The sequence below is a fragment of the Macrobrachium rosenbergii genome, chromosome 48, assembly GCF_040412425.1.
Source record: "Macrobrachium rosenbergii isolate ZJJX-2024 chromosome 48, ASM4041242v1, whole genome shotgun sequence".
NCBI lineage: Eukaryota > Metazoa > Arthropoda > Malacostraca > Decapoda > Palaemonidae > Macrobrachium > Macrobrachium rosenbergii.
Window position 1 is genome coordinate 12,525,502 of NC_089788.1, and position 25,000 is coordinate 12,550,501.

The window sequence follows — 25,000 nt, forward strand, 5'->3', positions numbered from 1 at the left end:
TTTGTTTATGTTTGTGTCTCCATTCCTGGGTTCTTGTTGTTGTTGTTTATCTGTTTGGAAAGGATGGCCATACGCTGATCTGGGTATAAATACGGATTGAATGCTATTTACTATTTGGTTATGGGACTCTCTCTCTCTCTCTCTCTCTCTCTCTCTCTCTCTCTCTCTCTCTCTCTCTCTCTCTCTCTCTCTCATTTTACTTAAATCAACAGAATCTTATAATTTTTCTTAGTAATCCATCTCTCTCTCTCTCTCTCTCTCTCTCTCTCTCTCTCTCTCTCTCTCTCTCTCTCTCTCTCTTACTTAAATCAACAGAATCATAATTTTTTCTTAGTAACTCTCTCTCTCTCTCTCTCTCTCTCTCTCTCTCTCTCTCTCTCTCTGTCATTTTACTTATATCAACAAAATATTACAATTTTTCTTAGTAATACACCCTCTCTCTCTCTCTCTCTCTCTCTCTCTCTCTCTCTCTCTCTCTCTCTCTCTCTCTCAAAACAATCTTTCATTCTTTTTGACATTTATGTCGGTAATTAATGTATGGGCTGTAGTTTTAGTGCTGAACATTTAAAAGTACTCTGGCGGGTACATGTAGAGATGACTTTCAGAATAATTTATATCCATTAAAAGTAACGTGATATTAAGTAAAATGTGTCAGGATTTGGTTCGCCCGTGGTTGCATGATTAGGCATTAATCGTTTGAATGATGTGAAAATTGTCTCTTCAGCTCCTGAAACCATATGTTACCTTTCAGTCTTTCAGTACCCCGAATGCAGTGAATGAACACGGAAGTCCATCATGCTGATCACTGCTGATCAAATTTTGAGACAAAGGTGTCAATGCCTTCGCTGGATCTTTCCTAGATAATGACTGGGATTAATGTTTCTTGTGGGTCGTTATCGTTATGATATTTAGTCTTTTGTTTATGTATTTACGGTGATCTTAAACGGGCTTGTACTAAACACGCCGCAAAGGTGGATACATACCGTGTTAAAAAGCCTTGGGGGTCACTATCTAGGAAATATCCCCTTAGCTTAAAACATTTTGAAGGTTTTGCTGTTTTCTTACAGTTATATGTTTCTCTCCTTAAAAGCTGAGCCACGCCTTTTCACCCTGCCTTCAGAATTTCATTTTTTGTGTTTTTCCACAGTAATATGGTTTCACCACTTTAATAGGCATGTTTTAAGTATCCGGTTAAGTTAACCAATGATCTCGTCTAACCTGAAATTTCTTCTCATAAATGTTAGTGTATCTAACCGTGAGAAATGATGGTAACAATAGAGACTGGACGATGGAAAATGTAAGAGTGGTTGTAGACTCGTAAAAATGATAACAACAGAGATTGGACAATGGAAAACGTAAGGATAGTTTTAATACCCGTAGACTCGTTTAAAAAAACTATGAAAAAATGGATGCATGAAATAATCCTTTTGGAGAGTAACCTTTTGCGTCAGTTCCACTTCCTCCTCAGCCTTTGATCTGACGCGCGTATCCCGGGCTCTCTTTAATATCCCTGAGAGCGCGCTTATTCACTTCCCGGAGCATCCTCTTCCGCAAATTATTATTTGAATTCACGTATTTCGGCTCCCCCACCCCTTCACACTCCCACCCCTTCACACTCCCACCTTCCCCCTCCGATCTCCCCTCGCCCCTACCTCCACCTCAAGTCCCGCTTTCATGCCCAGTTTATCTTTCCAGAACAGAAGTGAGTTTCCCCTTGAACCGTCTTTCAGGCCTTTTTTATCCCACGTGGACAGAAAAGAAGGAAAAAGGCTAAGGAGAAGAGAAAGCAACCTCCCCCCACCCCGCCGGGTATGTTGAGGGTTTGGCGTTGAATATTTAGTAAATAGCAGTGGAGAGGGGGATGAGTGTGTCCCCGGGGCTGGTGTTTGGAAGGTATGGACTCCACTACATTATATTTTTTTTATAGTACCGGAGGCCGTCCAAGAACTCTTCAGGTTTTGCATGTTACATATTGGTGGCATTTTTGTTATTAAAGTTTTACCGCATTTCATGTCTTCGTTGTGCTGGTTCGGAATGTATCTATTGCTCATGGTTATATAAGAGAGAGAGAGAGAGAGAGAGAGAGAGAGAGAGAGAGAGAGAGAGAAATATCTGAATGACGATGTTTGTCGCGTGTGATTTTATATATATACATATACATTTATATAATATATATATGTGTGTGCGTGTATATACTGTATATATATATATATATGTTTATATATGTAATGTATATAATTATATATCTGTATAAGTAGTATATATGTGTGTGTATGAGAAAGACAGGCAGGGGTTAGGTTATAGGTAATAAACTAGTTGCTGTAAACTGACATTTGTGTTACCTATTTGTGCATAAGGATAGTTTTGTTTTGTTTTGCTTTTCCTCAGGAACCACCCTTAGCGTAGGGAACACTGCTCTTTGTTGGATAAATCATACACATACAGTCACACATAAAAATACAGTGTATCTTTATTATATTTTCTCCTTTTATTTACATCTATATATGTACAGTATATTATATTTATATATAAATTATATATATATATATATATATATATATATATATATATATATATATATTGGTTGGAAAATAGATAGAAGGAGTGAGATGGTGTTTCCGGCCATCGACTCCCTCGTTTTAAAACTCTTGACTCATCACTGTTGTTATATTTATATTTTTGATGGATGTCCCGTCACTTCAGAGGTCAGTGTAACTCATCTCTTCCTGGGAGATTTTTGTTGTTCCTTTTTCCCTGTGTTCTGTTTTTGATGGGTTATCTTCCAGTTTGTGTATATATATATATATATATATATATATATATATATATATATATATATATATATATATATATATATATATATATATATATATATATATATATATATATATATATATATATAATTTATATATATATATATATATATATATATATATATAATTTATATATATATATATATATATATATATATACATATATATGTTGTCCTGTATATATTCATATTTGTTCATATCTATATATGTATATATATAGATATATGTATATTATATATATACATACTGTATATATATATGCAGGATATATATATATGTATAGAATATATGAATATATATATATCCATATATATTTGTTCATATATATATATTATATACATACATATATACATAGATAATATATAATATATAATATATGTATACATACTGTATATGTATATATATGTATAGATATAAATAAATCGATGAAATATACAAAACATAACGTGATTTTTATAATACTTCGATATGTACAGTTCCATTAGTGTATGAATTTGTTTTATGATGCGAAATCATTAAATGCCTCAGTTGTATACACACCTGCGGACCAAACAACAACCAAATCTTCATTACCTCTCTCTCTCTCTCTCTCTCTCTCTCTCTCTCTCCTCTCTCTCTCTCTCTCTCTCTCTCTCTCTCATTTGCTTTTAAGGCTGAATAGGGTATTTCGTTAGTTGAGAACGAATGCTAGTAATGTTAGAATGTTAACATAATTGTATTTTTGAGTTTAATGTGAAGTAATCTTGAAATTAATATTACTTTTGTAGACTATAGTTATTGTGTAAATAATAGTTATTATGCGCTTTAAAGTGGTTTAGCCTCCTTTCTGTACTACCCTTCATTACTTAACCGAATGTTTGTTTGCCTATTCTGTTGTTTTTAGGAATGTTGTTAGATATTGTGGCGATTTTGAACCATTTTTCTCCATTGCAAACTGGATAGTTGTTTCTTGATAAAAAAAAAATTGTACTTAAATTATGCTGTGGCTTGAAGGCTGGAAGACCCATGAAAATGCTGTTGAGAAGTATTTTAGTAATTTGCTATTCCCACTCCAAGTCATATAAAATCTACTTTTAATCTCTCTCTCTCTCTCTCTCTCTCTCTCTCTCTCTCTCTCTCTCTCTCTCTCTCTCTCTCTCTCTCTCTATATATATATATATATATATATATATATATATATATATATATATATATATAGATAAAAAAAAAGTCATATATATATATATATATATATATATATATATATATATATATATATATATATATATATATTGTTTGTAAATATAAGTATGTGTAAATATATATGTTTGTAGATGTATATATATATATATATATATATATATATATATATATATATATATATATATATATATATATATATATATATATATATATATATTGCTGTACATTGTCAATAGGTGTTAAGTACCTTTGGAATATTGTTTACAATATTCCAAAGGTTTTCAGCGTGAGAACGATAGATTTTTAATCATTCTGAAGCTGAAGAGGCACTTTTGTAAAAATGGCAAAGCTGCTTATGACTATATAGAAAACATATAGCGGTATATAACTTTGGAGTTTTAATTCCCAAGCATTTTATGCACGTTATGGTTTTTAAGTTGTTTTTACTATGAGCAAACGAAGTCCTTACTACGACGTAATGACAACTGCATGAGAGTAGCTACTTTCTGACTAGTTGAGGCTGATTCACATTATACCATCACGTGGCGTCACCAAGCTCTTCGTTGGGCGAGTCGGTAGAGCTGTGGACTAGCACTCGCCAGGCCCGAGTTCGAGTCTCCGGCCGGCTGATGAAGAGTTAGAGGAATTTATTTCTGGTGATAGAAATTCATTTCTCGCTATAATGTGGTTCGGATTCTACAATAAGCTGTAGGTCCCGTTGCTAAGTAACCAATTGGTTCGTAGCCACGTAAAGTAAGTCTAATCCTTCGGGCCAGCCCTAGGAGAGCTGTTAACCAGCTCAGTGGTCTGATAAAACTAAGGTATACTTAACTTTTTTATGTCGCGTCACCGTCCCATCAGCCGTGCCTTGTATTCACACTATCCATCACAATCGCGTTCAGTTCGCGCCCAACCTCAGCGACTCACAGATTCAGCGTTAAGAAACTTGCATAAGCACCGTCACGTCACGTCAAAATATTCTTTCCCAAAAACGTGTCGTGATGTGACGGTGGATGTCGTGTGCTTGATGGTGGCGTGACGTGATGGTGTGAACAAGCCCATTTGATTGCATGTAAGAAGTTCTCAGGTACTCTGACGTGACGTGATGTGTCTGTGACGTGATGTTATAATGTGAATCAGCCTTATATGAGGTTCAAAATCATGGAATCAGAATCGTGTTCGAAGAATGGAAAGAAGCCTGTAAAGAAAATCAGAGAAGAGCAAGGTGATATTTACTCATACAATCCCGTTGTTTAAAAATTCGACAAGAAGTTTTTCCCTTAACTGCAGCCGTATATAAGGCCAGTAGGGATTCTTTAGCCACCAGAAGTTATTTTATTCGAAGGAAACATTCATGAACAAAGCGGCCTGTGGGATATTGCTTGTCAGAAAAAAAGAGGTTTGGAGGATATTTATGCAAATAGTTATGACTGTGACCTTATTCTCGGTTATCATATTCATCGGAAAATTTCGTCGTAAAAATGTGGATGTCTTTATTCACATGTTGTAAATCTTACTTTATATCATTGTGCAGTGTACACTGAGGTATTGATACTTTATCCAAGAAGAAAAAGACAAAGTACTATATATGGATTATGTACCCATAAGTGCAAGGCTTTATATTGCGTGCTCGCTTGCTTGGTTTGACTTTAAGTTGGCCTTTTGCCAGTACTGACCCTTGCCCTAAGACTGCTGGTAAGTGGGCTAAGGTGTTGAGGACAATAAAGGACTTGTGTGAACTTCTGGACTCATCCAGCCTACCTAGACAAGAGAATCGGCGTTATTGCTGTTTTTACGCTGTGTACAAAACTTCTTTGCACCAGTTGAAGTCTGTCAAGCGCTGTTGATTGATATCGCACATTCCTCTGTACTGCGCGTTTCCTTTAAAGGGGGTTGTCAACTACAGTATGCCTTGCATTGCTCGCTGTAGGCAGTGCCAAAGTTTCTTGAGAGCATTCTTTCTGCCTCTGATGCTTTGCTCACTTGTATTTCTTGCTGGTCAATCCGCTGCATGTGACCTCTTTCCACATAGTTGTCTGTCTCCTTCACCCCTATCAGGTTAACCAGCTTTATAATAATAATAATAATAATAATAATAATAATAATAATAATAATAATAATAATAATAATAAGCTGACAATCTCACCAGGAAATGGATGATAAAAACAAACTCTTCTTCGGGGATTTAAACCACTGACCTGTGAATTAGTTTTGCCCTGGCAAATCATAGGTCAGCGGTTCAAATCCGTATAGAGAAGGTTGATCTTTATCTGTGGTGGTAATGACAATGATAATAATAATATTATGTGCTTGCAGTATAGCGTGAAGAGTATCACTTGTCCATTCGTCATATTTTCAAGAAAGAAAAGAAGTCAGTTTTTGTGAAAATTAAACAAGTATTGAATCTTGTGTCCTTTTTGTACCTCCAAGGAAGCTGTATTGCATATAGCCTAGACATAGGTGTTATGATAAAATTTTTTTAATCGACAAGAACGTCTTTCATATCTAGATATATATATATATATATATATATATATATATATATATATATATATATATATATATATATATATATACAGTATATATATAAATGTGTGTGTATATAAAATATGTTAATATATATTTATAGATACATATATATATATATATATATATATATATATATATATATATATATATATATATATATATATACGTGTGTTTGTGTGTGTATAGTTGCATATGAAAAACACGCGTCGTCACCTGAATATTTCGTACTCTGACACTTAACAGTAGCGAGTCTTATTGTAATGTGTTGCTCCCCGTTATTCTTGGTATTATATTTGTTGCATTTTTCTCATGATTTTCCTCACAAAATTATGACAGATCTCGAGAACGCTCGACGTTGAAGACCTCTCGACGCGGAAGAGCTGACGTTTTCATATGAATTTTCCGTTAAGCAAGAAAGAAAGCTTACATTATTTCTTCCGAAGGATTTTTTTGTGTATGTATGATTATAATGGCACTTACGAAGTATGTATGGTATTTATATTTACTTTAGTGGTTTTATTTAGCGTCCGTTGTTTGTGCAACATTTTATACTTTGTTTTTCACAGTAACGAGTATTTTGAACTGGCGAAGGCGGGGTGAAGGGGCGGGGGCTCAAAACGACTCTAACACGCAGTACGAATAAGGAAGAAAATCAAGATAAAGAAGGAGATAGAGAAAGGAGGAGAAGGAGAGAGATGGTCGCTCTTTTGATGCCAATAGCAGATCGTATCCCCCCCTCCCCCGCCACCATGCACTATTAAACCCCCACTCTCTCTCTCTCTCTCTCTCTCTCTCTCTCTCTCTCTCTCTCTCTCTCTCTCTATTCCAGTGGCACCCGCATCCCTTCTCATGAAAAACACTTCAGTCTTGTTCGCCTATTCAGGGTGTTGGAGAGAAAGTCCACTAGAGAAACCTCTCTCTCTCTCTCTCTCTCTCTCTCTCTCTCTCTCTCTCTCTCTCTCTCTCTCTCTCTCTCTCTCTCTCTCTCAGGGGTTGGTGTGTATCTGGTCTTGACATGGAAAACAACAGCGGCATGACCATCACAAAGATAGTTAGCATTTACGATATTAATGTTGTGGTTATAATTTGCTGAAACTGTTATTAATATTATTATTATTATTATTATTATTATTATTATTATTATTATTATTATTATTATTATTATTTTATGGGTATCGTGTTTGCATCGGCATTACCCTGTACTAGCAAGCTGTAAGAAGTCCCGTTAACATAGCATTTACGATATTATTGCTGCTGTTATAATTTGCAGAAAATTTTATTATTATTATTATTATTATTATTATTATTATTATTATTATTATTATTATTATTATATGTGATGAGTGTCGTGTTTGCATCGCCATTACTCAACATTAGAAAGCTGTAAGAATTCCTATTAACATAGGAAACACTGACAAACGAAAATTAAGATAAACAGATGAAATTTTGCAAGTTGGTCGAAAATGGTCTTGAGGGTGCAGCGAGGGTTGTCTTTTCCTTAAAAAAAAATGGAACCTGATTTTGTTGAGGAATTATGATAATCACCTTCATTAATGTGGCTGTGTTTTTGTGTGTGATTATTCTGTGTTTGCTTCTCTGTTAGCAGAGTTACTGAAAAAAATTGTGCATGTATTTTTACGTGTCGTGCTAAAGGTGGGCCTCGTGTCAACATGGGCATGAGTTTGAGGTCTTCAAATGCGAGTGTTAATTCTAAAGCGATAGGTGGCGAACGTTTCCCGCAGAGTTTCCCGGGACCTCTCAACACTACTGTAACTCTGGAGCATTTTCCCGTGATGCAACCGAGTACCGGCACCTTTCCTTGAAAAAAGCGGGACGCCATATCTTAAAAACTAACCATAGAATTTTCTTGAAAATAATTTCACTATGTTTCCCATGCCCAAATTTTTCTGTGGGTCATAATGTAACCCAACTTAACCCAACCTAACCCACCTAACCTAGAGGCATGGCAAGAAACCGGGGCTGGTGCAGTACATCTCGGGAATTTGCAACCCATCTCGAGCATTTTCACTTGTTAGGTCGTATTTTCCTGAAAAGTACTTAAACAGAAAGGAAGATTTTTGTGACGTCTTCTCGAAACGTAGTGTTAAAAATGAATAGTTTGCTTATTTATTTATTTTTTTTTGTCATTTATGAACACTCTAACATACTATGAAGTGTGGTTTGTCATAATGTTCGCGGTAATTATGAGCTCTTGGGAAATAATGAGGGATGTCCATTTTCAGGAATCTTAATTAGGCTAAATCATAGTGAGGTTAGGTTAGGCGAGGTTACTTTTGGTAAGAGAGTTATATACAGTCGTGGCTACCTTTCCTCCACATGTCTCTTCATGCATACCTCACGAATATACTCTCTTCTTATTATATTTATTTATTTATTATTGATATATTTATTGTGCAAGAAGAACAGCACACTTCTGTGAAAAAAATAGAAGGGGTCCAATTATTGCTGTTATAAAAAAATTCATCATGGTGACAGATTTCTTAAAAAACGATGCAGTGTTTTCTGTCAAGGGAAGAATTAGCCCAGTAATTTTTTTTGTAATTATCTCATTACAGTAATGTCATGGTCGCACCGGTATCCTTCATTTACCTGTTGTATGGTTTATTCATACGTAAAGGGAGCAATAATAACGGTCATAGAGAAACTGTCCCTTTCTCAGCGATACGCCCTTTACCAAATTATTATTATTATTATTATTATTATTATTATTATTATTATTATTATTATTATTATTATTATTATGTAACAAAAATCCACAATTATATAGTAAATATATTACTATGTAATTACTGTATAATTATGGATTTTTGTTGCACAGATTGTTATTCACGAAATTGTGAATCTCCTAGCATTATTATTATTATTATTATTATTATTATTATTATTATTATTATTATTATTATTGTACGTTCAGATATGAAGACAATGTAAAGAAAGGTTTTGATATTATGAAAAAGAAGCGAGAACAGCATAAGAGGAAATGAAAGAAGTAGGGATATATAAGAGAAAGAACGATTTGAGAAATTTATATTGATAAGCTTGGACCAAGGTACCTTCCTTTTGTATAATTACATAGGGGCCGCTGGTGATGGAGGAGGTCCCTGGGATGGACGACGGCAAGTGTAGACGTTTGAGTTCCTTACCAATAGACCGTTGGTGTTATACCTTCTGTTACTTCTTTCTTTGAAAGCTTGAATTTCAAGTCAATGGCCCTCGTGGGCTCGTTCCATTATGAATAGGGTTCATCTTCTGAATAATAATAATAATAATAATAATAATAATAATAATAATAATAATAATAATAATAATAATAGATTAAAACATAATATGGTTACTTACTACGTTCTTATTATGAAGAAATTAGTGTTTTCCACTGGCTCCCGATTCCCATAATAAATAAGACCTGATTAAGTTAATGATGACAGTGGGCAGTCATTAATATACAATGCCGAATTTCTCTCTCTCTCTCTCTCTCTCTCTCTCTCTCTCTCTCTCTCTCTCTCTCTCTCTCTCTCTCTCTCTCTCTCTTCAGGACACTGATACCCTGTGCATTGTTGAAGTTATCTATGTAACACATCCGGTGTTTGAATTCGAACTATGTTTCTCTGTAAATAAATTTGGGAGAAGAAGGCTCATGAAAAAATGAAAACAATGAAACCTGTTTTTGTAAACATTTACCAGACACTAAAATGCCATTTTCTTCCTGTTGAGATTTAAATGCACCGCAAATACATTAGAGATCTTTGAAGATATGCTTAAAATACACGGAAAATGCACAAGCTTTGTACAAAAGATGTTTTTGAATTCTCTGGTTTTACGGGGTAACTTTAAAAAGACGTATACTGAAATCCACCGAAAATGCCTTTGCCTCCAAAGGAAGTTTAATTATAATGGCACAAAATACATGTGTACGTAAGCGGTAAAGTGTGTAGTGATGGAGTCTGTAAAATGGCTTTCCTGTACGAAAATGAAAGTTGGATGATTGAAGTTTTAGAGACGCTTGTCAGTTAAAAGGTCGAACTCCTTACTGATTAAGTGGTCTCTAATATTCTAAAGGGTTTGTCAAAATGTCGCCACAACATCGCCATTTGGTGACCAAACTACATAGACAGATCGTGCTGACAGGAAAACAGGAAGCTGTCTGGAGCGTCCGTAAAAAGACTGACCATAAGTTTTTTTTTATGGCAACATTTACAACTGTTAGAATAGAGACGTCTACACTTCATTAACTTTGATCAGTATGTTCAAGTACTTAGCTCCTCTCGCTTTTTTGGTTCATTCTTTCAATTATTTATGTATTATTAAATATTTAAACAAAATTTCCCCATTTCCTAAAACTTTATGCCTTTGGTAATCATTGAGAGGGATCCCTGCTCCCTAAGAACTTGTTACTCTCATGTTTTTCAGCAAGTATTTTTTTGAACGAGGTTTGTATTCACATGTCCTTTTCCAAACACACTCATTTTTTGTATGTATGTAAGACTGCATATATGTATGTATACAATACTGGTAATCTTAGACACGAAGATATGTTATTTAGTTGTATTCCACACAGGAAAATGAAAGTTTTTTTGGCTAGAATATGCCCAACAGTGGAGGACGAAACTGTTGGGCATACTCTAACCAAAAACATCTTTCATTTTTCTATGTGGAATACAACCAGATGTATGCATATGTAAGTATGCTTGGTATTTCATGTAAATCTTTCGTGATGAAAGTTTATGCTTTCAGGAATATCCGAATCCTTCATCCTCCCAGAATTTCGCTTCAAACGTTATATCCCTAAGGATTTCTTTCCCTTTTGAATAACCCTGGATGATGATTTGAATGTAAGGAAAAAAGAACCTAGAGAGGATTTTTGCTTGACGCAACCACTTTCATTTATCGAAAGCTCCCGTTTGTCCGTCTGCCACCCTGATAACCTGCTCCGGCTTCGTTCTTTTCCTTCTTGTTCGTCTCCTTTCTCTATTTCATTTGGCCCATAACTTTTTCCAATTTTAGTTTTTTTGTAAAAGAAAACTATTGAGCCGGCTTTGTCTGTCCGTCCGCACTTTTTTCTGTCCGCACTTTTTCTGTCCGCCCTCAGATCGTAAAAAAAACTGAGGCTAGAGGGCTGCAAATTGGCATGTTGATCATCCACCCTCCATTCATCAAACATACCAAATTGCAGCCCTCTAGCCTCAGTAGTTTTTATTTTACTTAAGGTTAAAGTTAGCTACAGTCGTGCTTCTGGCAACGATATAGGATAGGCCACCACCAGGCCGTGGTTAAACTTTCATGGGCCGCCGCTCATACAGCATTGTACCCAGACCACCGAAAGATAGATCTATTTTCGGTGGCCTTGATTATACGCTGTCGCGGCTGTACAGAAAACTCGATCGCCGCGCCGAAGAAACTTCGGCGCATTTTTTACTTGCTTGTTTTGCTATTCATTTGTTTCTTATCAGTTTTATTTTAATGTTTTAGATGATATCTAAAAATTTATCCCAATGCCACTCTTGGTTTATTTTGAGGTTCTTTACGTTGCAGTAACAGAAAAAAGTGATCACAACAGATCAGTATCGAACTTGGAAACTTGAAAAAGAAACACAAAATGGAGAACAAATATATTCAATAAATCCACAAACAGGTTCGAAGCGTCATGCTCAATGCAGAATGAACATAACGCTCCGGAATTGTATATGGATTCCTCAGATATATTTGTTCTCCAATTAGTGTTTGTTATTCAGCAGGAAACAGTAATGGTTCTGTTACAGTAAACAAAGGTGACGTGCCTTAACTCGCCCTTTGCGGAACGGAACGAAGAGAGAGAGAGAGAGAGAGAGAGAGAGAGAGAGAGAGAGAGAGAGAGAGAGAGAGAGAGAGAGAGAGAGAGAGAGGATGATCTCGGATTACAATGGTCGTAATTAAAGCAATGATCTCTCAGGGCACTTGGCAAAAGTGCGAGAGAGTTTCGTAGCACTTGCGAAAGTTGAAACCTTTTTAGGTTGTAAACCACACTGCAGTTCCCAGCAGTAGTTGGGAAGGAGGAAAAGTTCGCTTTCAAAGATACTGTCAAATTGAACTGGAGGTTCAGCAGGTGGTAAACATTGAAATTTGGAGAACGAACCCTCGTGAAACGTGATCACCTTGCCACATTTGATTGGCCATTGTGGAACTCCCTATAACATGGCCAAAGAGTTTTTCCTTTTATGTGGCGCTGTATGTTTTTTCATGTCGAAAATTTATGGCTTTATGCTTTCCATCTTTTTTTTTGTTTCTGGATCTTCGTTTTAACTTTTTAAAATTAGCAGCACTGTTGCCGTGGTGGCGCAGTGATAAGATTCTCGCCTACCAGCTGAGAGGACCGGGGTTCAAATCCCCCCACTTACTGGCCGCTTGGGGATGGGGCCGTTGCATAAACCCGGTAGCCCGCCAACCTAGCAGTCTGAAAACTCGAGAGGGTTAGCAAGAAAATAGGTATCAGCCCTCGGGCTGGGGGTTAAACACTGGGCCTAGCAATACACTGACCACGTGTCTTAGGCAACAGAACTTCTTCCACACTGGCTCTCGGCCTAAGAAGCCGGAGTTCAGCGACGACCCTATGGGCCTTGCGAGGCCCAGGAGGGCTTTAACCTTTAACCTAAATTAGGACGCTGATTCTAAGTACAAAAACATGAATTTGACAGGCATATGTACCTTTTGTTGGCTGAATAGTCATAGTCACTGGATCTTCGTTGTTTTCCAACCAGTCAGCAGTTCCAATCCCACTGGTGACGAAGCACTTATCATTTACAGCATTTGACTTTACAACTATACAAAACGGAATAATGATCGATTTTTTGTGAAAACCCCTATGATACTCGAAATCGGAAAATATGATATCATGAACTAGAGGCCACACAAATAAATAGAAATAAAATATGCTTTACATTTCTATATCTAAATATTTACGTAATTTCTCCATGATTGCAGTCTCTAGTAAAATTCTTGAATTTTTAACGCATGAATAGATTCAATATGTATTCATGTTTGAACAATATAACTCTTATTATTTTAGACCAGAGCATATGGGAAATTTCATGATTACACCTGTAACATCTGTTGAGCGATATACCTTCCAACGCTTCAAGCGTTCACACTCTATACCTCAAAGCATTCTGTATAGGAAATTTTCAAGTAAAGGTGATTCCACAAAAACGCCTCGAGCACTACATGACCTGAAACTTTGAAGTTATGGTTATTATGTTGAAAGTTCGAGTACCGCGTGTCCGATAACATTCAAGTAAGGGTGTTTTAAGTTAAAATGCTCAGTACCAAATAACAAGGCATCTTGAAGTAAAGGAGTTCACTAAAACGTTCGAGTACCACATAACCGAGAACTTTCACTTTATGTTCTCTGTATTAAATCGAGTACCACATTACCAAGAATTTTCACTTAAGGTCCTCTATTTTAAATCGTTCGAGTACCACATTACCAAGAACTTTCAATTAAGGTTCTCTATATTATATCGTTCGACTACCACATTACCAAGAACTTTCAGTCAAGGTATTCTATATTAAATCGTTCGAGTACCACATTACCAAGAACTTTCAGTTAAGGTTCTCTATATTAAATCGTTCGACTACCACATTACCAAGAACTTTCAGTTAAGGTTCTCTATATTAAATCGTTCGACTACCACATTACCAAGAACTTTCAGTCAAGGTTCTCTATATTAAATCGTTCGAGTGCCACATTACCAAGAACTTTCAGTTAAGGTTCTCTATATTAAATCGTTCGAGTACTACATTACCAAGAACTTTCAGTTAAGGTTCTCTATATTAACTCGTTCGACTACCACATTACCAAGAACTTTCAGTTAAGGTTCTCTGTATTAAATCGTTCGAGTACCACATTACCAAGAACTTTCAGTTAAGGTTGTCCATATTAAACCATTCGAGTACCACATTACCAAGAACTTTCAGTTAAGGTTCTCTATACTAAAACGTTCGAATACTTCATCACCAGGAACTCTCAGTAAAGGCGTTTATAATGGAACGCTCGAGCACCAAATGACCACAAAAGCGTCAAAATTATTCATGTTACCATTTAAGAAAAAGCTTCAAAATTATTCCTGTTAACAGTTAAAAAGCGTCAAAATTATTCATGTCAACAGTTAAGAAAAAGCGTCAAAATTATTCCTGTTAACAGTTAAAAAGCGTCAAAATTATTCATGTCAGCAGTTAGGAGAAAACGTCAAAATTATCCATGTTACCAGTTAAGAAAAGCGTCAGAATTGTCCGTTACCAGTAAAGAATAAACGTCAGAATTATTCCTGTTAACAATTAAGAAAAAACGTCAGAATTATTCCTGTCAACAAATAAGAAAAAACGTCCAAATTATTCCTGTCAACAATTAAGAAAAAACGTCAGAATTATTCCTGTTAACAATTAAGAAAAACGCCAGAATTATTCTTGTTAACAATTAAGAAAAAACGTCAGAATTATTCATGTTACCAGTTAAGAAAAAAGTCAGAATTATTCCTGTTAACAGTTAAGGAAAAACGTCAGAATTATTCTTGTTAACAATCAAGAAAAAACGACAGAATTATTCCTGTTAACAGTTAAGGAAAAACGTCAGAATTAATCCTGTTAACAGTTAAGGAAAAATGTCAGAATGATTTCTGTTAACAGTTAAGGGAAAACGTCAGAATTATTCATGTTAGCAATTTACGAAAAACGTCAGAATTATTCCTGTTAACAAATAAGAAAAAACGTCAGACTTATTCCTGTTAACAGTTAGCAAAATCATCAGAAATCTTCCTATTTTCAGTTAAGAAAAACGTCAGAATTATTCCTGTTAACAATTAAGAAAAACGTAAGAGTTATTCCTGTTAAAAATTAATGAAAACGTCAGAATTATTCCTGTTAACAAATAAGAAAAAAGTCAGAATTATTCCTCTTAACAATTGGCAAAAAAACATCAGAAATCTTCCTGTTTCCAGTTTAGAAAAAACGTAAGAATTATTCCTGTTGACAAAATAAAAACATCAGAATTATTCTTGTTAACAATTAAGAAAAAACGTCAGAATTCTTCCTGTTAACAAATAAAAAAAATCAGAATTATTCCTGTTAACAGTTAAGAAAAAACTTCGGAATTATTCCTGTTAACAATTAAGGAAAAAGTCAGAATTATTCCTGTTAACAAATAAGAAAAAATGTCAAAATTATTCCTGTTAATAATTAAGAAAAAACGTCAGAATTATTCATGTTAACAATTAAGAAAATCGTCGAATTATTCCTGTTAACAATTAAGAAAAACGTCAGAATTATTCCTGTTAACAAAAGAAAAAACGTCAGAATTCTTCATGTTTCCAGTTAAGAAATAAAGTCAAAATTATTCATGTTATTAGTAAAGAAAAAACGTCAGAATTATTCCTGCTAACAGTTAAGGAAAAACATCAGAATTAGTCCTGTTAAAAATTAATGAAAACGTCAGAATTATCCCTGTTAACAGTTAAGGGAAAATGTTAGAATTAATCCTGTTAACAGTTAAGGAAACGCGTCAGAATTATTCCTGCTAACAATTACAGAAAAAGTCAGAATTATTCCTGTTAACAGTTAGGAAAAAAACGTCAGAATTATTCCTGTTAACAAATAAGAAAAAGTCAGACTTATTCCTGTTAACAGTTGAGAAAAAACGTCAGAATTATTCCTGTTAACAAATAAGAAAAAGTCAGACTTATTCCTGTTAACAATTAAGAAAAAACGTCAGAATTATTCCTGTTAACAATTAAGAAGAAACGTCAGAATTATTCCAGTTAACAATTAAGGAAAAAGTCTGAATTAATCCTGTTAACGTTTAAGGAAAAACGTCAGAATTATTCCTGCTAACAAATAAGAAAAAACGTCAGAATTATTCCTGTTAACATTTAAGAAAAAACGTCAGAATTATTTCTGTTAGCAATTAAGGGAAAACGTTAGAATTATTCCTGTTAACCATCAGGAAAAGCGTCAGAATTATTCCTGTTAGCAAATAAGAAAATTCAGAATTATTCCTGTTAACAGTTGAGAAAAAACGTCAGAATTATTCCTGTTAACAGTTGAGAAGAAACATCAGAATTATTCCAGTTAACAATTAAGGAAAGACGTCTGAATTATTCCTGTTAACATTTAAGGAAAAACGTCAGAATTATTCCTGTTAGCAATTAAGGGAAAACGTTAGAATTATTCCTGTTAACCATCAGGAAAAGCGTCAGAATTATTCCTGTTAGCAAATAAGAAAATTCAGAATTATTCCTGTTAACAGTTGAGAAAAAACGTCAGAATTATTCCTGTTAACAGTTGAGAAGAAACATCAGAATTATTCCAGTTAACAATTAAGGAAAGACGTCTGAATTATTCCTGTTAACATTTAAGGAAAAACGTCAGAACTATTCCTGTTAGCAATTGAGAAAAAAACCTCAGAATTATTTCTGTTAACAATTAAGAAAAAACGTCAGAGTTATTCCTGTTAACAATTAAGAAGAAACGTCAGAATTATTCCTGTTAATAGGTATGGAAAAACGTCAGAATTATTCCTGTTAACAGTTAAGGAAAAACGTTAGAATTATTCCTGTTAACAAATAAGAAAAACCGTCAGAATTATTCCTGTTAACAATTAGGAAAAAACATCAGAAATATTTCTATTTCCAGTTAAGAAAAAACGTCAAAATTATTCATGTTACCAGTTAAGAAAAAGCGTCAGAATTGTCCGTTACTAGTTAAGAAAAAACGTCAGAATTATTCCTGTTAACAATGATGGAAAAACATCTGAACTATTCTTGCTCCCAGATAAGAAAAAAGTCTGAATTTGTTAAAAATTTTTTTACTCATGTACGTCATGTATTCACGATATACGCAGTATTTTTAGTGCAGCGACAAGTAATATTTAAGCATCCAATTCTGTTATTGGTACATTCTCCAAAAATGCCTGACTTGAACGAATGTCAATGCAATATCCTCTTCCTTATATACATGTAAATTTGTGTACATACATACATACATACATACATACATAAATAGGGAATCCCCGCAGAAGAGTTCAGTACACTGTAGGACAACATTCCAGACAGATGCAAAGCACAGCCTTTACAGATAACGGAGAGAGAGAGAGAGAGAGAGAGAGAGAGAGAGAGAGAGAGAGCCCTCCAGTCCCTTCATTAAAAGAGAAACGTTTTCCGGGAATCGCAGGTGAATGGCGCTGAATGGCGTGTACAATTATAATCACTGCATATGCAACATTGCAGAAAACGACGACGAGGTTCTATTCAGGGGGGACTCTGGAATGTCATAAAAAATTAGACGGCGTCCAATTTTTTTTTAATCCGTGATCGGAGGAGAAGCACAGCTACGCCTCACTTTTTGTCTTTGCATGAAAAGGGGGCGAGCTCATGGTAGCGCGCGCTCTATCTCTCTCTCTCTCTCTCTCTCTCTCTCTCTCTCTCTCTCTCTCTCTCTCTCTCTCTTCTTCTTCTTCTTCTTCTTCTTCTTCTTCTTCTATTCTCGGTATTAAAAATCATGATTTTTTTTAAAGAAAAGGTAGGCCATAGTGCGACCGACGCTTACATTAGTGCAGATTGATATCCATGTAAAAAAAAAAAAGAGCTCTCTGAATTGTTTAAATATTTATATTTAGTCAAATGTTTTATTTTAAAATTTTGAACAATGAGGAAAATGTGGGGCCAGTTGTTTGTTTGTTTATGTATATTTTATGAATAAATGTACATGCATACATACGTGGTTTTCATACTGAATATGGCTGTCTGTATGTGCAAATAAGTTTTATAGCTGTTGTTTAATAGGTGTGCACTATTTATATTAACATTGTAAACTTACTTTATGTATTGTTTTTTTAGTTTTTTGTAAAAGAAAACTGTTGTGCCGGCTTTGTCTGTCCGCCCTCAGTTCTTAAAAACTACTGGGGCTAGAGGGCTGCAAATTGGTATGTTGGTCATCCACCCTCCAGTCATCAAACATACCAAATTGCAGCCCTCTAGCCTCAGTGGTTTTTAAAATTTTGTTTAAGGTTGAAGTTAGCCATAATCGTGCGTCTGGCAACGATATAGGCCCTGCTACCACCAGGCCTCGGCTCATACAGCATTATACTGAGACCACCGAAAGATAGATCTATTTTCGGTGGCCTTGATTATACGCTGTACAGAAAACTCGATTGCGCCGAAGAAACTTGGGCGCATTATTTGCTTGTTTTTTCTCGAAGTTAATCTGCGCCGGAGCCTTGCATGAAGAGTCGACTTTTATGTTGAAGTGAAGTAATTTCTTGCTTATTGTATACGATTACAACTACGAGTTTGCTTAGATCAGATATGAAATAAGTAATTTCTCTCTCTCTCTCTCTCTCTCTCTCTCTCTCTCTCTCTCTCTCTCTCTCTCTCTCTCTCTCTCTCTCATATTTTTAATCCTCTCCTTTTTCTTATGTCTATGTACCATCGCTACTTCGGGCTTAATTAAAAGATTTTTTTGACCTGTTGCAGGGAAAAGCCACGGATCATTTTTCTTCAGCATCATATTTCAAGAATCCCCAATACTTAAATAAGCTGGTTATTGCTCTCAACCCTTTGGTGAAGAAGGAAAAGGGAGATTTAAAAAAAGGGGAAATGTGTGTTTTTGTATGTTTTTTTTTTTTTTATTTAAGGCAGGTGTGAAATGAAGGTAAATGAACGAAAATGAGATATCGGTGATAGAAATGTTGATCGAGTTGAGAATATTGATGATAAGGGCGAAATGGATGAAGATGATAGGAATAATGATCGAGATGAGAGTATTGATGATAAGGGCAAAAAGGATGAAGATGATAGGAATAATGATCGAGTTGAGAAGATCGATGATAAGGGCGAAAAGGATGATGATGATGACGATAGGAATAATGATCGAGTTGAGAATATTGATGATAAGAACGAAAAGGATGATGATGATAGGAATAATGATCGAGATGAGAATATTGATGATAAGGCCAAAAAGGATGAAGATGATAGGAATAATGATCGAGTTGAGAATATTGATGATAAGGGCGAAAAGGATGATGATGATGATGATAGGAATAATGATCGAGTTGAGAATATTGATGATAAGGGCAAAAAGGATGAAGATGATAGGAAAAATGATCGAATTGAGAATATAGATGATAAGGGCGAAAAGGATGATGATGATGACGATAGGAATAATGATCGAGTTGAGAATATTGATGATAAGAACGAAAAGGATGATGATGATAGGAATAATGATCGAGTTGAGAATATTGATGATAAGGGCAAAAAGGATGAAGATGATAGGAATAATGATCGAGATGAGAATATTGATGATAAGGGCAAAAAGGATAAAGATGATAGGAATAATGATCGAGATGAGAATATTGATGATAAGACCAAAAAGGATGAAGATTATAGGAATAATGATCGAGTTGAGAATATAGTTGATAAGGGCGAAAAGGATGATGATGGTGACGATAGGAATAGTGATCGAGTTGAGAATATTGATGATAAGAGCGAAAAGGATGATGATGATGATAGGAATAACGATCGAGATGAGAATATTGATGATAAGGGCGAAAAGAATGATGATGATGATGACAGGAATAATGATCGAGTAAAGAATATTGATGATAAGGGCGAAAGGGGTGATGATGGTTAAGAAGGGAATATAATCCTAATTAATGGAAAGACGAATGTAATTCGTGTGATGATGATAGCGGAAAAAGGAATATAACTTATGATGTTAGCAAAGGGGCTAGAATTCCTTTGATGGTAGCAGGTAAGAAAATATAATTCGTTTGATATCTGTTCAGAGGGAACATAATTCTTGTGGTGATACTAGAGAAAGAATTATAACACATGATAGTGTTAAATGAATATAATTTTTGCAATAGCAGAATAGAGTATAATCCCTTTGTTAATAAGGGACAGGAATATATAATTCAACTGATGAGTGGGGAAAGGAATATAATTCGATAATAGTGCAAAATAAAAGCAATTCGTTTGATGAAAGTGGAGAAGGGGATAATAGTTCATACGATGATAGCAATGAATGGAATACAATTCATATGATGATAATTGATGAAATTATATTATTTTTACGATGAGACGGCTGCCCTAAAATGGAATACTGCAGTATCTGCAAAATTTTCGAAATTGAGATATGCCACCTATTGAGCTCGTGAAACACAAAATACACAAGTTACTGCAGTTTCAGAATGATTCTTCAACGCATTCCACGAGCATTTAGCGGATCCCATTTGCAGTATCTGCAAAATCAGTAGTAAGGCAAGGGAAAACTACAGTATCTACCATTTTTCTCAGTTCTGTATTCTTGCAGATACTGCAGTCTTCCATTTTAGGGCAGACTGGAGAAGAGAATTAGTATGTTGACAGTTGAAGAATGATGTATTTATTATTCGTGAGGTGACACTGAAGAGCGGAACAAAATTAATATGATGGTAGTGGCAAGGAAGTATAATTAGTATGATGATGAAATAGAAGGAAATACAATTCAAATTATGATAATGGTGATGGAAGATAATTTTCTTGTGACGTTATAGAAACAAGTAAAATATGCGCCGAAGTTTCTTCGGTGCAATCGAGTTTTCTGTACAGCGTACAATGCTGTATGAAACTCTCAGCCGGCCATGGTGGCCTGTGTTGTTACGGTCCCAGACGCACGATTATGGCTAACTTTAACCTTAAATAAAATAAAAACTACCGAGGCTAGAGGGCTGCAATTTGGTTTGTTTGATGATTGGAGGGTAGATGATCAACGTACTAATTTGCAGCCCTCTATCCTCAGTAGTTTCTAAGATCTGAGGGAGGACAGAAAAAGTGCAGATGGACAGACAAAGCCATCTCAATAGTTTTCTTTTACAGACAACTAAAAGCTATAACTCGTATGATGCTGGTATGAGATTGAAAATAATTTGGATGATGAGAGTGAAAATGAGAAAATAATTCTCAGAACGATAGTGATGAAGGAAAAATAATTATCAGGATTATAGTGAAGGAAATAAAATTCGTAAGGTAATAAAGGAAGAGGAAAAATAATTTGAATGATGATAGTGGAGAAGGAAATATAATGCGGAAGGTAATTAAAGAAAAGGAAAAGTAATTTGAATGACTATAGTGGAGAAGGAAATATAATGCGGAAGGTAATTAAAGAAAAGGAAAAGTAATTTGAATGACTATAGTGGAGAAGGAAATATAATGTGGAAGGTAATTAAGGAAAAGGGAAAATAATTTGAAGGATAATAGTGGGGAGGGAAATAAAATTCGTACGGTAATAATGGAAAGGGAAAAATAATTTGAAGAATGATAGTGGAGAAGGAAATAAAATTCGTAAGGTAATAATGGGAAAGGAAAAATAATTTGCAGGATGATAGTGGAGAAGGAAATAAAATTCGTAAGGCAGTAATGGAAAAGGAAAAATAATTTGAAGGACCATAGTGGAGAAGGAAATATTATGTGGAAGGTGATAATGGGAAAATGAAAATAATTTTCATGATGATAGCGGACAGGGAAATATAATGCGAAAGTGATAATAAAAAAGGAAGATAATATGTATGATGATTGTGGAGAAGGAGATATAATCGTATAATTACAGCGAAAAACGGAGTTTAATCCAGTTCGTATGGTGGTTGTTCAAAAAGAAATGGTATTCGTTAATCCACCAGTTCTCCGTAGGGGGTAGAACCGTCAGTGCACCTCATGTGGTGCACTGTAGGCATTACTCAAGGCTCTATGCAGCGTCCCTTTGACCGCTAGTTGCAACCCTTTTCATTCCTTTTACTGTACCCCTATTCATACTCTCTTTCTTCCATTTGACTTTCCATCCTAGCGGTTGTTTCATAGTGCAACTGCGAGGTTTTCCTCCTGTTACACCTTTCAAACTTTCTATTCTCAGTTTCCCTTTCAGCGCTGAATGACCTCACAGGTCCCTTCGCTTGACCTTTGGCCTAAAAATTATATCCCATTCCATTCCATCCCACCACGACAAAGATGAAAACTTATATAAATTTTTTTTTTTAAAGCATTACTTCTGGTTTTACACTGTGCGCTCTGCGTGCGGTGTAAATTACGTTGACAAAGAGTGCTTGTCTCTTTTACGTTCATTACGGTATAAGTTTCTTGATTAGTTTTCCTGTTGACTTGGTCCTTATTGTTGAACTTTGTTTCCAGGACAAAGGATTTTTGCCCTCCAGCTCTCCCGCCCTGGAATTATGGCTCGGAGGTGGACTTGCCATAACGCCATTGCTCCGAGGGTGGGGTATTCTGTTTATTTATTTACGTCTTTGTTTATTTAATTCCTTGTTTGCTTATTTATGTATATTTGTTTATTTATTTATAATTATTTATGTTTATTTTTGGGTTACTTGCGTTTCTTACGTTTCTCCGACTTTTATTGTTGTTGTCATATTATTTATTTGATTTATCAATTTTTATTTTCTCCATTTGCCTCTTTTTTTTTTTTTTACTTATGGACATTGTGTTTTGTGGGACTCAATTTTTCATGGTAATAGCTTATTGAATGTGAGTAATAATAATAATAATAATTATAATAATATGGCTGCATTTTGCGAATTGATTTTATACTGAGTTTTCTCCATTATTCTAATAATTCGCTTTTCCTGCCCACCAATATTAGTCAGTAATTGGCCAATGTTCATATTACAATGGATAAAACAGCGTATTTCTTACAGCGTAAATTCTTAATTTAAACCATTACAGCAGGTAACTGAAACCTGGTATGTAAATCCTTAGATTTTCCTGGTGGCCCCCTTTTTTTCTGTTACTGGCGTCTGTCTGATAATTCTAGTACTCTTTCTGTCGACATGTTTCGACCAGCTCGATGGTCATCTTCTGGACGTTGGGATGAGTTTGGAGACACAGGGTGCTGGTCGGGGTATGTATAGGGGATCTCGGATCAGGTCGAACCAATCAGGAACGTCCATCTGCGGGCAGCAACCCTCCTAATAATATACTCTCTAACGTGCACTCCAGCGCACGCGCACAAGAGCGCCCACAACCATCACTGCGCGAGAGGAGACTTCGCCAGAAGAGAATCGCCCCCGGCAGCCAATGAAAAATTGACCTGATCCGCCAGAAGCGCCCTGTGTCTCTAACTCATTCCAACTACAGAAGATGACCATCGAGCTGGTCGAAACATGTCGACAGAAAGACCACTAGAAATACCAAATAGAAGTCAGGGAAAAAAAATCTACGGATTTACATACCAGGTTTCAGTTACCTGATGCCATGGTTTAAATAAAGAATTTCTGCTGTAAGAAATACGCTGTTTTATCCATCGAAATATGAACGCTGGCCAAATATTGACTAATACTGATGCGCAGCGAAAGCGTATTATTAGAAGAATTGAGAAAACTCAGTATAAAGTCAATTTGCAAATTGCCAAAACTTGCCTCAAAGAGGGTCTTCTTCCTTCGAATAATAATAATAATAATAATAATAATAATAATAATAATAACAACAACTTAGGCACTCTAACGTAATGCATTCAAAAAGTGTGATGAAATCGAAGAGGAAGCAACTTTTATCTTATTGATGTTAATATGATAGATTGCAACCTGGGTTGAAAATGGTATGGGTCTAGCAACCCCATCCCAAAAAGACATGTTGAGAACCTGAAGACATTTTATATCCTTTTGGGATACACCGTCGAAGGGAAAAGTAAGTAAAAAATTCTCCGAAGTTTCTTCGGCGCAATCGAGTTTTCTGTACAACGTATAATGCTGTATGAAACTCTCAGCCACGGCCCATGAAACTCTGAACCGCGGCCCATGAAACTCAGCCACGGCCTGGTGGTGGCCCGTGTTGTTGGCACCTAAACCGGCGCTAGACGCACGATTACGGCTAACGTTAACCTTAAATTAAATAAAAACTACTGAGACTAGTGGGCTGCAATTTGGTATGTGTGATGATTGGAGGGTGAATGATCAACATAACAATTTGCAGCCCTTTAGCTTCAGTAGTTTTTAAGATCTGAGGGCGGACGGAAAAAGTGCCGACGGACAGTCACAGACAAATAACTATCTCAGTAGTTTTTATTTTTTTTTACAGAAAACTAATAATAAAAAGTGCATCGTGAAGTGAAATAAAAATATGGGAAAAAATGATATTCCCTCCTCTAGACACTGCGTAGATACCTCCTCCTAGATCTTTGCCAGCGAGGAGGGGAACGCTAAAGGTCACCTTGCTTTCGTCTTTCCCTTCGCTGGATTCCTGGTGAATGCAATGTTGTCCTTTCAGTCCAAACTCTGGGGAAACGAGAATCGGGCTGACTTTGAGATCTCGGTTCCTGTCAGTTTTCTATTCAGAGGTCGTGCGGTGTGTCCAATGCGCTGTCCTTAGTTGGTCTGCACAAGTCCCTCGTTACGGGTAGACCTTGAGATTTTTTTTTTTTTTATAATAATAACGAACATTTATTGTGTCTGT

The 25,000-nt window shown here is 35.5% G+C and overlaps 2 protein-coding genes across 2 annotated transcripts in view; both read left to right on the forward strand.

The window, feature by feature from the left end:
* LOC136831267 (uncharacterized) overlaps positions 1-25,000 on the forward strand; it is a 276,313-nt gene that overhangs the window by 149,803 nt on the left and 101,510 nt on the right. The gene's annotated exons all lie outside the window — the stretch shown is intronic.
* On the forward strand, positions 19,290-20,195 carry LOC136831681 (protein PIF-like). The gene has a single exon (XM_067092310.1). The coding sequence runs from the start codon at positions 19,290-19,292 to the stop codon at positions 20,193-20,195; it is 906 nt and encodes a 301-aa protein (XP_066948411.1).

What these genes read in the sequence shown, in the direction of transcription:
- LOC136831681 (XM_067092310.1), top strand. Translation starts at nt 19,290, where the DNA reads ATGGATGAAGATGATAGGAATAATGATCGAGATGAGAGTATTGATGAT.